At 27.9% G+C, this 13679-nt stretch overlaps 1 protein-coding gene across 1 annotated transcript; it reads left to right on the forward strand.

Moving 5' to 3' along the window:
* Positions 1-4551: 4551 nt before the first annotated feature.
* LOC121228107 (chitin-binding lectin 1) lies at positions 4552-4977 on the forward strand. The gene has a single exon (XM_041111249.1). The coding sequence runs from the start codon at positions 4552-4554 to the stop codon at positions 4975-4977; it is 426 nt and encodes a 141-aa protein (XP_040967183.1).
* The last annotated feature ends 8702 nt before the right edge of the window (positions 4978-13679 follow it).

Genomic DNA, 13679 nt, shown 5'->3' on the forward strand with positions numbered 1-13679 from the left:
GAGATGTTTTGTCACTAAATGAGATACATGAGTTATGTACTCATGAATTGAGTATTGAATGGCTAATGCCAATGTATAAACAATTGTGGTTTGATATGTAAATAGCTATTTATATAGCAATTGTGTGAATTGGGATATTGTTAATCAAATAAAAGATGTTAGCATGTGCAATTTGAGTATATTATGAAATGATGTTGAAATGATGTGCTAATATGTATGAATTCAAAAGGTTGACATATGATAGTTGTGATCTTAGTCATTAATATGTGTTTCATTAAGTACTTCTCTTTTGATCTCTGATTCAGCATCCAGCAACAATCTCGAACTCAAATGTGGTGATGTTTATCTTTTGTGTCGGCATGTACTTAGGATGTCTAGATGATAGTTATTTTGTGGATAGATTATAAATGAGGTTATAAGTGTAATGTCGGTTTGGTATATATATAAACATGTGTTTGTGTTTGAATCCATAGTATGGTACGACGATGTGAACCCTATAGTTAAATTTTTTTTTATTTTTCCTAAAATTTTCAAATGTTCTCGATTTAGTCCCAAATCATTTCTAAAGTGATTTTAAGCCTTCAAAGGCTTTAATAAGGGACTCTATGCATGTTACTGATGAATTATATTATGATTTTTTTTGAAATGTTTGAAAATGAACGATTTAGATTACAGTTACACGGTAATACTCTGAAACCTTATTCGGGCTACGGGTACGGGTTAGGGGTGTTACATATAGTGCTAGGAGCTCAACTAGTCAGCTTGGGTGAAAAGTGTTAATAATATTAAGGGTATAATACTCATTCTTTTGCTCATCATTACAAGTGCCTAACATTTTTTTACCCAAGGATGATATATTATTAGTATTTTATAGTGCTAGCAGTCACATACTGATAATATACTTTGTCTCATTAAACTTAAGGCTTGACATTATATCAAGCGTTGGATTGAGTTTCCATCATGGGTGACTCAAATATTATGGTCTTGTACCTTATCTCCAAATTTTCAAATTTCCAACACAGTTATGTTAATCATTTATACCAAATGGTAAACTTTATATTTATTCGTGTCTTGAAAGTTCATAAGACCAACATCCCCACCATGTCTAATTATTCGTTCACACTGATCACTTTATTGTTATTATGTTATCTTTTTCACCAAGTGGTTGTAAAGAGACCTCGAATCCCTTAAAACAAGACAACATATTTGCTATTTTTCTTAGCGTCTTTTCATAATCAATTTATGACTTTAAATTTTACTATGATCAAAATCATGTCCATCACCTAAATGGGTCAAATAGCATTCACATTGCTATTTTCATACTCATGTGATCTTTGATTCATTGCTTTTATAGTAAATTTCAAAATTTATTACATATCTCAAAATTTATTAGAACCATGAGATTAAGATCATACCTAAGCCATATATAAAAAACCACAAGCACCATTGTAAATATGCACAGTTTGGTCTCAATTTCAAATATATAAATATCATGTTATATATTCTCACTAGAAGATTTCATACCAGAATAGTAATCTTATTATATAAACCAATGTTTTTCACTATTCTATAATTGACTAGAAAAATTAATCGTGCATATGCATATGACTTATTTCATTTCTAGTTAGAACCACTTCTAGTCCAAACTTTATAACATAGAAAAACAAATGTGCAATCATATATAAAATCCATTTAGCTTATGATTATTTAACAAAAACAACCAAAATTATTTATATTATACAATCATCTACAAAGTTTCATTTTTAGGAATGAAAATAATGTTTCATCAATATCCTCCAAATGCTAGTTACTAATATAATGATTTAAATAAACAAATAAATTCATATCTCAAATTAAATATATCATAAAAAAATACTTTTATACTAAAAATTTCACTTACAAATTGAACAGAATGAACTAAATTAATTTAACTCCAACCAAACATCTATATATAATGTACCAATAAGTACATATGTGCCTTAGTGAAAAGTCATAACTTTTCATGTTTGGAAGTTTACTAAATAGACATAGTTATTTGGATTTGAAATTATCAAACAAACATATGTTTTCATTAACTTCCTTTCTTTCTCCTTTTCGTGATTGTAAAAATATATGCAAATCATATATATATTATATAATTATGTACCAATCATAATTATTCATGTATATCATGTATATAATAAACTAGAATTTGAGTTTATCAAAAACTAATCCATGAGACACTTATAGTTAGATCACTGACCTCAATATTGTCTCATTATTGATAGCCATCTTCGTAGCACCGTGATTGTAGTGGCTTGTGAATGCATGGTGAATAGACACATCTTTAATTTCTCATAATTTGCAAAAATAGAACTTTAAAATTGTTAGTGTGTGAGGATAAATTAAATTTATGATAAATTAATAAAGCCTTCAAGGCGTGTATCAATGTCACTTTCTTTAAAGTTCTATATGCCCCCACCTATACTTTGGTGTGCAAAAGAGTTACTGACAAATAAACCTCGATAATACAATGAAGTCCAATGATCGTCGATGTTTTGCACTGACGGAAATAGTCCACTTAGCATTAAGTGGAGCATAGCAAGAATATCAATTTCTATAAAGAATTTCTGCAATAATTCTTTATAGAACAAACTAGAAATATAAAAAAAATTGGTGGGAGAGTAAAAAGAAATTTTGTTTTTATGTTTTCTTGGGTGTGTCATACAAATGAAATTGCACTTCTATTTATAAGAAGTCTTATGTCTCTTCATAGGGACATAATTATCCAAATGAATAGTCATATCTTCAACAAAAAATATAATTATTCAATAGATATATACATAATTATAATTATTTGTTAATAATCATATGACATAACTTTTGAATTTAAGAGACATAATTTATAACTATAAACAATAACAACTTTTGGTTATTAACCTAGTGACATAACTTGTGATTACTTATAACTTTTCATTTGCTGCTATTAAAAAATATATATAATGAAAATGGTCCAACAATTTTAAGAACATTGAATGGAATGATTTTTAAAAATATTATTTATAAAATTTAATTAATTAAAATATTTAAAACAATAGATAACAAAACTTAACCCAAAAAAAAAAATCATCTATCACAATTTAATTACAACATGATAGTATGAACAAAATTAAATAACTTTTGTTTAGTTTGAACTCTCATCATTTAATTACGAAATAAGAGAATCTTGGCATTTAAATGATTGGGTAAATGAGATCCTTTTAGTATTTAATTATTTAATTTAAGCAAAAAGTATACTATTAAATTCTCTGCACAAAATTCACGCCTTCATTCCCAAAGTAAAAATGCACATATATGCCTAAATTAATCTCCAAAATTTAAGCATTAACATTCTCATCTCTTCTAATTACAAACTTACCGACCCATTAACTTGGAAAATGTTATTTGTATATTTATAAATTGTCGTGTACAAATTTACACATATAATACATCATATATCACATCTATTCCTCTCCTATAAAAAAAAACAGAGTAAATTATACTATTAATTATTAAATTATGAATAAAGTTTTAATTTAGTTATTTAATTAAAAAATTATATTTTAATCATTAAACTATTTAAAAATTTTATTTAAATCATTAAACTGTTTTTTTTCCTTTTTAAAGTTTAGCTAGAGATCTTCTAGCGACAAGTTAGTGATCAGTATCTATCAATAAATACAAAAACATAACTTAGATCTATGTAGATATTATTGTCAGTATTGAAGATTAGTTAACAAGTTATTTGAATTTTAGTTTACTTTGTAGCATCTAAAATTATTTTATAAAAAAAATAAATTATATAAAAGAAAGAAGAAAAATTTTTTAATTGATGTAAACTGTATAATAAAAAAAATTATATAACATCAATTTTAACATATTGATATCTTAATTTTATTTTTTTAAATTTCACCACGAAATAAAAACTTACACATAATTTTGGTGCATTACAGTCATTGTTTAATAAAATATAGTAGACAGTAGTTATTGTTATAGGGTATAGTTATAGATTATACAGATAAGGGGAATACGGGGGCTGTTAATGAAAGGGAAATCCCCACCCCAGCCCTATGCAGCAACCACCTCCATCCGACATAGCAGACATGCCTGTCAGTCTCCGGCTCGATTCCCAAAATATTCCCCCAACGGTTAAACTCTAACGCTACATTGATTTATCTGATTAACTCCTTAAATCCATTCTTTCTTAATTAATAACCCAATCTCTACAACTACAAGTCTAGAGCCTTGAGCTATAGTTCTAAAAGATTGAGCATTGAGCACAATTTTGGATGCATTGCAGAGTTCAATTTTTTTTCTCTCTTGAAATGGCCTTCACGTGCAATGATCACATACCTTTTTCACCCCTTGGATCCCAAGTCCAACTTCCCTCACCAAACTCACAATGGAAACCCGACCCAACCAACATCCTATCTTCACTAAACCAAACCAAAACACACCCCGTTTCAGATTTGCTGGTTTTTTTTAAGCTCACTCTACTAATTTTTGCTTTTCTCCTCCTAGTACAAAAACAAAATGTGTTATGTGGGGAAAGCAACAAAGATCTTCATCTTCATAGTTACAGCGTTGGTGGTATTGGGTCTTGTCTTGGGATTCGGGCTGCTTCGTCACCATAAGTCGCACTCACACAAATGCTCCGGTGGTGACTCTTGTCCTCCTCCTAATTTCTTCCCTAACCCTATCTCCACCCCTAATTCGCCACCCTTTTCTTCTTCTTCCTCCTCTTACAACCCTCCTTCTCCTGCCATTGGGTCTAACCAGCCCACCTCCCCTAACTCACCACCTACCTCAATCCCTACTGCTAACCCACCTCCGCCGCCTGACGCTAACCCAAATCCTCCACCACAATCTCCTCCTCCTCCTCCTCCTGCAGTGCTGCCAGTGCCACCCTACAATCAGCCTACTCCGGTACTGGTGGCTCCAGGTCCTGTGCATGCTTAGACTAGCTGGTTAGTTCCATTAAAAAATAAACGTTTTTTTTTTTTTCTACTTTCAATTTTCTTGAATTAAGTAATTTTTTTAGATGGGTTGTATAGTGGTGGGGATGATAATGGGTGAGATTTGGATTAGATTTTGATAATGGTGAATTTTGTTTTTTATTATTATTCATATTGAGAATTTAGTGATTTACCTACACAACCCACTTATCAGATGTAATGAATTGTGCATCTTGTCTGAAAAATTGACAAAAATGGTTGTCGATTCTTTTGAATCTGGTGTTTTATCTTAGAATTTTATTCTTTATTGGATCAAATTTAGGCTGTAACGTGAAGCCATTGTTGTTGATTAACATGGGTAACTTTAACAATGATGAATTGTTGGTGAATTTTAACAAATTATAGGTGAAATGGTTTTCTCCATTGTTGTTGGTAAGATTGGGAACCTGTAAATCATACCGCCCTCCGTTGGTGGTGACTCACTTTCTTGTTTTGGTAATTGGTAATTTTACAATTGAGTTGTGTGTCTCAGGCGATATTAACTCAATTAGCGGTGCCACACTCATGATATTGGTAAAATGAATTATGTAACAAATATATTTAATTAAATTATGCTTTGGTTGCAATATTAAAGTTCATAATATTTTTTTTAAATAAGTAAATTTTTATTGATTTATAAAATATAAAAATTAAAATAAAAACACACTCATAATAATATAATTTATTATATATATATGAATATTTTGATAATTTTTTTATACAAATATGCTTAAGAGTTAAAGAGCTTAAATAACTAAATATAATTAGGTACAGAGTCAAGGACTGGTAAGGGCTCCGACCTTCTCTAAAATGAAAAATTTCACCTTTAGTTTTTGCATAATTTTAAAAATTTTAAATTAGTATATGATAAAATTATACTTTGGTCCCTTAAAAAATGAAAAAAATGATTTAGTCCTCTAAAGTTATAAAGATAAAGGTTATAAAAATAGTAAAATTTTACTTTTATTACCGTAAAAATATATTTTTAAATTTCGAAATTTTAAAAAATTTTAAAAAAAAAATTGCCTTTGAGTATAATATAAATGGATAGATAAATGATTTAATACTTGATTTGACGGTCTACATAAAAGGTAAATTATTAGTTTAGTATTTGGACATTTTTTTTTTGTAGTATTTTTCACTCAATCCACCATGTTGATATCTCTCCCCCTTCTTGTTGTCATTACAAAAAAATCACCCACGAGGCTTGGAAAACCAACCAAATATTGCCACGTATAAAAAATTGTCAATTTCGTGCCATATCAACAATGCTATCTCATAATAAATGGAAAATTATATAAAAAAATCATTGAAAAATGAAAAAAATTTAATTTTTAGAATTATAAAAAAAATAACTTTGAACTTGTTATTATGCTTAAATTAAAAAAAATCTAAAAAGTAACTAAAAATGCAAGAAATTTGTAAAAAAAAAATTAAATTTAAAAAACATAAAAATCTAAATTTTGAGTTTTTATTTATAAAATTATGATTAAAAATCGAAAAAAAATTTAAAAAAATCTTTAAAATTTTGAAAATTCCAAAAAGAGTAAAGTGTTATAAAATAAAGAGAGATGGAGAGAATAAAAAATAAAGAAAATATGAAAGTAATAGAGAATGTGCTTTATTAATCAAAGGGGTAATTACAATGCTTCATCAGAATCTTTATTTATAAGCATAAGAAGTATAAAATAAGTAGAGATCTAATTCTAATAATTATTAGAATTTAAAGTATATTAAAACTTTATCCTGATAATGATGGACATCAACTTAATAAAATATTCATAATACTCCCCCTTGGATGTCTATTGATAGATAATGTGCCTCGTTAAAACCTTATTAAACCTTATTAGGAAAACCTTATGGGATAAAAACTTAATGAAGGAAAAAGAGTACACAATCTATAATACGCATAATATGTTGCCTCATTAAAAACCTTACCAGGAAAACCCAACGGGACAAAACCTCGATTAAGGGAAAAAGAGTGCAACTCGTATTTACTCTTCCTCATGAAAACATCACATGTTTTTTAATATTCTACATATTCAATCTTGAATACTAGTTTTTCAAATGACTATTTGAATGTATTGCTAACCATTTATATCACCATTCTTTTAAAAGTCATGAGTGATGAAAATTTGGGGAAATATATTTTTATCTCTTCAGAAGATTCAACAATAATCATAACAAACTTTAATTATGATTCTTTTATAAAAACACAAATAGGTATTTTGGATCATTTTATAATCCTCCTTCAACTATTATTCACTAAGTCAAATTTACCACAAATGTTCAATTATTTCAATTCATATAAATGAATAATTTCCCGAGAATTTTAATATGCTTCTAGCATCCTAAATCTTTCAAGGATTTTAATATAAACTTTACTATATAGTGATTCATAAAAGGCTATAATAATAACCATTGGACTCAAGTTAAATCTTTTATAAATTGTCAATTTAATAATATATCTAAAGGTTTATTGCATCCACCACAAAAGAATATTATATATTTTAATAATCAATGCCAGGACTTAGCGAAAAACTTCATATTTTTATTATGCTTTTGCAAAAATACTTTAATTGCACCATCACTGGCTTTATACCTTTAGATATTTGGACTACTGGTCAAAAACTCCAAGAATTTAATTGTACATGAGTTGCGTCTTTCAATTTTGATCAATTTATTCTATATCTATATTTCTAAATAGATTTATTCAGGATCCTCCTTTTATTTTATTATTTCAATAATAATATTGCATGCAAAATCATTACCGGCCACTTATTATTCGGTTCCACATTTTATCAAATTGACATAACTTATCGAGATCTCTTAAGTTCTTTATTTTAAAATTCAGTTTCAGGTACTTGAATCTCTTCTGAAATTTTACTTATTAGTTATGTCTTAGGTCTCTTCTAGAGCACCCACCTCCACTATATGACCATCTAAAAGAATTTTTTTTATCTTTGGAACCGATCAATCTATATAACACTTGGTTATTCTCATTAAGTTTGTAAATACATCTAAGAGTTAACTTGTAATGAGTTATCCTTATTGAACTTCTGTTTCAATTACTCTCCCCCTAACTCATTACAAGTTATTATTTCTCTCCCCCTAATGTCGGGAAAATTATTAAATCAAAATTGTAATCACAAAGAAACTTGAAATTAATATATATTTCCAACTCTCTTTAAGGATTCATTCATCTTTGTGCGTTGTAGTGGAGCAGTTGGAACATATACCACACATCTAAAAATTGTAAGATGTGAAATATTTGGCTCTTGACCAAAAATCAATTGTAATGGGGAGTATTTATCATTTATTGGCTTGATGCATACAATATGTAAATTAATACAAGCATGAAACTCATGCTGAAATAGAAAGTTTTGTTCTCATAAGTAATGGTTTAGCTATTAGTTGGAAGCATTTGATAAACAATTCAACTAAATCATTTTGTGTGTGCACATGAGTTACAGGATGTTCAACTTTTACCCCAATTATCATTAAAAACTTGGGATGTAAACTCACCAACTGTAGCAAGATGAATTGTTTTAATTGCATAATCTGAAATTAATCATTTAAACAAACAATCTCGCAAACGACAAGTTGTTTGCGAGTTGATAATGCATGTGATTTATTTTTTAGATGCATCTATCACAATCATATAATATCAAAATCATCCATATAGTGGATGAATGAGCCCATATTCATTTCAGAAATGTAAGACATTAAATCTCAACTTTAGCTAGTGAGTTTCTAATAATCAATTTTCATTGAGAACAAACAACAAATGAGAATTCTTTAAATTAAAGAATCTTATGGTTCTTTAATTGAATGTCCATATAAATTTTTAATTAATTTTCGCATCATATATGACCCAAGATGGTCTAACTGGTCACGCCAAGTAGTAAACGCATTTGTATTAGTAAACTTCTGATTTTCTTTAACATGTGTTTTAATTGTACTAAATTGTAACAAATTGATAATTTTATTATTATTCCTTTTAATTTGTATCCACAGATGAGTATTATTGTGACATTTACTATTCGAAATGTCTAAATCAATGTGAAAATTATAATGTCACTAAGTCAACAAAATAAATATAATTTCCAAACAATTATAAGCAACATTCACTTCAGGGAATATGCAAAAATCTTCAAATATTTAAAAAAATTTGTAACTTCAAGTGCATCCAACCATAACAAGCTTTAGATAGAATTATCATATTCTATTGCTCATAAGTGAATCTTTCACAGTCAAACATTTTGCTTTCAACCGTTTAATAGGGATGATGACAAAAGAATATCACAAAGATTATAATATTAATAACCCAATCCCCTTTTTTATTCATATGAAATATAATATTTTCCTCATTCACAATCTCAATATGAGATCCATTACAAATACCTTTTAAAAGTAATGCATCAACCATCATAAATTTTGTGCTTTTTAGATATTGATATATTAGCTCTTCTGGAGCTTTCAACTAATTTTGTACTATCAAATATTGGAATATATTTGTTTATTTTAGTACCAAATAAGATAAATATTTTCTATCTATAATGATAGAATTCATTACTACATTTTCATATCATTCCTCAAAGAATATTAATAGAAATAAAATATTTGGGCATTCGCCACATATGTGGCCAATAATTTTTCATATCACATTGATAACATAAGTTATCTTTACCCTTTGAAAAATTATCATGAGAACTCTCATTGTTCTCTTATTCATTACTATGTTCCCACTTTTAGTGGTTAATGAGTTTATCTTTTATTTTCTTTATGTTTACATTCACTTCAGGGAATGCAACAAATCTAGTAGGAGAGACTTATAAACATCCTAATAGATTCTTTATTTCATAATTATCATCGCAAACATGTGTGAGATTTCAAATCAAAATCTATCTATGCATGTTGTCATGATTAGTCTCCAATTATATAATAAACAATAAATAAAATATAGTAAAATATATCTGAAGATCTTTAACATCATCATCATCACTAGAAGGCATGAGATAGTTTCAAATTATTCTTGATTTCATATAGATAACGATATCAAATCTTTCACCATCCTTAAAAAAAATAAGTAAAATAAGTTAATCAAAACAATGATAACATATAATGAAAGAAGAATGAAAAATAATAATCAAATATGAAACATTAAATAAAATAAACTTTCTGTAAAAACTTTGCATCTTGCCGTCAAAGAAATTGAAAATCATGGAGGATAAATTTGATCGTTGATAAAAGGAACTATCACTTTGAGTAAGATCGTGCTGATAACGTATTATAAAATAAAGAGAGATGGGGAGAATAAAGAACAAAGAAAATATGAAAGCAACAGAGAATGTGCTTTATTAATCAAAGGGGTGATTACAATGCTTCATCAGAGTCTCTATTTATAGGCATAAGAAGTATAAAATAACTAGAGATCTAATTCTAATAACTATTAGAATTTAAAGTATGTTAAAATTTTATCCTGATAATGATGGGCATCCACTTAATAAGATATTCATAACATAAATAATTTTTTTAAAATAATTTGGATGAACCAAATGATTCGCAATAAGGGATCAATGGAAGGAGAAGTGGAGTTGTTTAGTTGGAGAAACTAATTCAACCATCACGATTTGGTAAAGTGAATCATCTATTTATCAGTAAAAGTATCATGGAAATCCTTATACTAAAGGTTTAATAGTATTTTACTCTCTCAACTCAAAAAATGAGTAAATTAAATTTTGTACATTTAGTGATGATGTGTCTGATAAAACAAATAGACAACGATATGTGGCAAATATTTAAAAATAAATATCCTAAAACAAATAATTTTTTAATAATTATTTGAAAAATTAAGTCCAGGATGAACTTGGACGAAGAACTGTCCAATTCAAATGAACATGGATAAATGAATTTATTATGTTGAACGTGATTTTTTAAATAAAATATATAGAAAATTGTTTAAAAATTCTTAAGAATTATATAAAAATATTTAAAATTATAATAAATATTTGAATTGCAAATTAATTATCATTATCGAGTTACAATTTATTTAAATATTTAACAATTATTATGATGAATTACTATAAATACGAAAAGGAAATTGAAATGAAAAGAACTAGAAAAATAATGCAAAATTTGGATTTTGAATCTTTATAGAAGGTTTTAGAGGTGAAAGAAAAGGGTAAGAAGATAGAGGAAAATAGTGGTGGACAATAGCGATAACGGTGGTCGACGACTGACAGCAGTGGCTGGAATTTGCAAATTTTCCTTTGGATATTCATCTCTTATGTTTCATTGCATCTTTAATCTCCACCAAGCATATCCTTTCATCTATTTCACCTCTTATCACAAAACTTAATTACTCAAAATTTATCTTCCCCTTCCACACTCATCATCTGTTAAGTCTTCTTTTCAGCCTTTACCTATCTCAAATTTCCTCACACTCATTTTTGGCAACCTTCAACAGGTTTTCTTCCATCTTTCCACTCTCTGCACACCAAAGCTGAAATGCCAAATTCACCCATTTTAAACGCTTGTTATCTACAAGTGGGAAATCATAATATTATAATAATTATTTTACACTCATAATTTAATTATATAACTGTTATAGGCTAATTTTGGCCCAGTTACATTTACAACATAAGCCCACCTACCCAATACACAAGACCCATTAAACCCGAATGGCCCATTTAAAGTTTACAAAGCCCATACTTAAACCCCAACCCGTCAGCCCAATAATACATTAAAACCTAAAACTACCCAAAACCCATTACAAAACCCAAATATTGGACCCAATTCAGAGGCCCACTAAACCTAAAAACCCAAAATCAGAAAACTAACCCTAACCCCCTTAGCATTCGGCGCCGAACCACCTGCCCACCTGCCTCCACCAACTGCCCTCTGCACCGCCACTCCTATGTCAGCCCCTTGTCCCATCAGCCTATGCACCTGCAAGGAACTAAAAGGAAAGGACAGCAAGCATAAAATAATAAAAAGAAAGTATTTGTAAAAGGCTATAAAAGCCATCAAAAGACAGTGTAATGGGGGACGAACTTTTGATGAATGAAAACAGTAGATTCGATCATTTTAATATCAAGCAAGTGATTCCAAATCACCAAAGCAGAGAATAAGACCAAAACAGAAGACAACCAAAAACAAGAATAAAAAATATAGAAACAACACAAGGTGATTGGCATCATTTTCTTCTTTTTTCTTCTTTCGAATTTTTTTTTATTTCTTTGTTTTTCTATTTTTATTTTATTTTTTTCTCTCTTTTTATGCACATATACATATATATTATTAAAATAAAAAAAAGGTTACCTTTTGAACTTCCGGCCACTGCGGTGGAAGGACGGCACCAAAGTTTCACCGGAAATCCCCGGGCTGAGAGAGGGTTGAGAGAGAGAGAGAGCTTTTTTGAAGAGAAAGAAAGAAAATTGAATTTTTTTTTACAAAATTTTTGCTTTTATAACAATATAAAACGACGCCGTTTTGCATTAAAGACCCAGGGCATAAAACGACGTCGTTTTGCCCTGGGTCGGACCGATCTGACCCGACCCGCTAGGATCCACGTGTTTTTATAGCGGAAAGGCTAATTGCACTTTTGGCCCTTCCGTATTTTTATTATTTTACAATTAAGTTTTTAGTTATTTTAATTTGGCCCAAAATACGTCGTGTTTTGCAATTTGGTCCCCCGTGCTGCGCTGCGTTTTGACCAGGGGATTTATTGTGTTTTTGGTCCCTTCAGGTTGCATGCATGTTATAATTTCATCGCTTTCTTTTTATTTTTATTTCAAATCAACCCCAAAACTTTGTTTTTTATTCAATTTTAGACCTTTTAGTTTATTTTCATTTCTTTACTATTAAATTAATTAATTTTGATATTTTCTATTATTATATTTACTATTATTTATTATTATTATTATATACGTATAGACATACTTTTTACTATTTTACATTATTATATTTATTATTTATTTTAACATATTATTATTTTATTTTCTTTATATCATTATTATACTTAGTTTTTATTTATATATTATATTTTCTCTTTTTTTTTTACTTTTATATTTACTATTTTCATTATATTTATTCATTACTTATTATTATTATTATTATTTATGTATATATACTTTTAAATCCCATATTACGTATAGACATTTCTAATATGTATTTCTTTGAACAATATTATTACATATATGTTTTAGTACATATATATGTATACTTGTGTGTATATTCTTTTAACATGTGCTATATATATATTTTTTATTCTATATTATGTATATGTATTTCTAATGCTATATTATGTTTTCATGTATATTATGTATATATTTTAATATCATAGTTATATATTTTTATACGATCTTATGTACGTATATTTACATGCATATATCTTCTTTTATATATTATGTATATACATTTTTTAATATTATATATGTGTATATTTATATTATATTAGTTAGGTTTTTTTTATATACTATCTTATGTGTACATTTTGAATGCTATGCTATGTATATATTTTAAACACTACTTTTTTTATATATTATATGCATATTTCAATACTATTATTATGTACATATCTTTAATATATATACGTATATGTATATGTAGTATTATTAGTATTTTTAATATTACATTTTCCGTCACCTTACATACTATTATATA

This window comes from Gossypium hirsutum, chromosome A04, assembly GCF_007990345.1.
Source record: "Gossypium hirsutum isolate 1008001.06 chromosome A04, Gossypium_hirsutum_v2.1, whole genome shotgun sequence".
Taxonomy (NCBI): domain Eukaryota; kingdom Viridiplantae; phylum Streptophyta; class Magnoliopsida; order Malvales; family Malvaceae; genus Gossypium; species Gossypium hirsutum.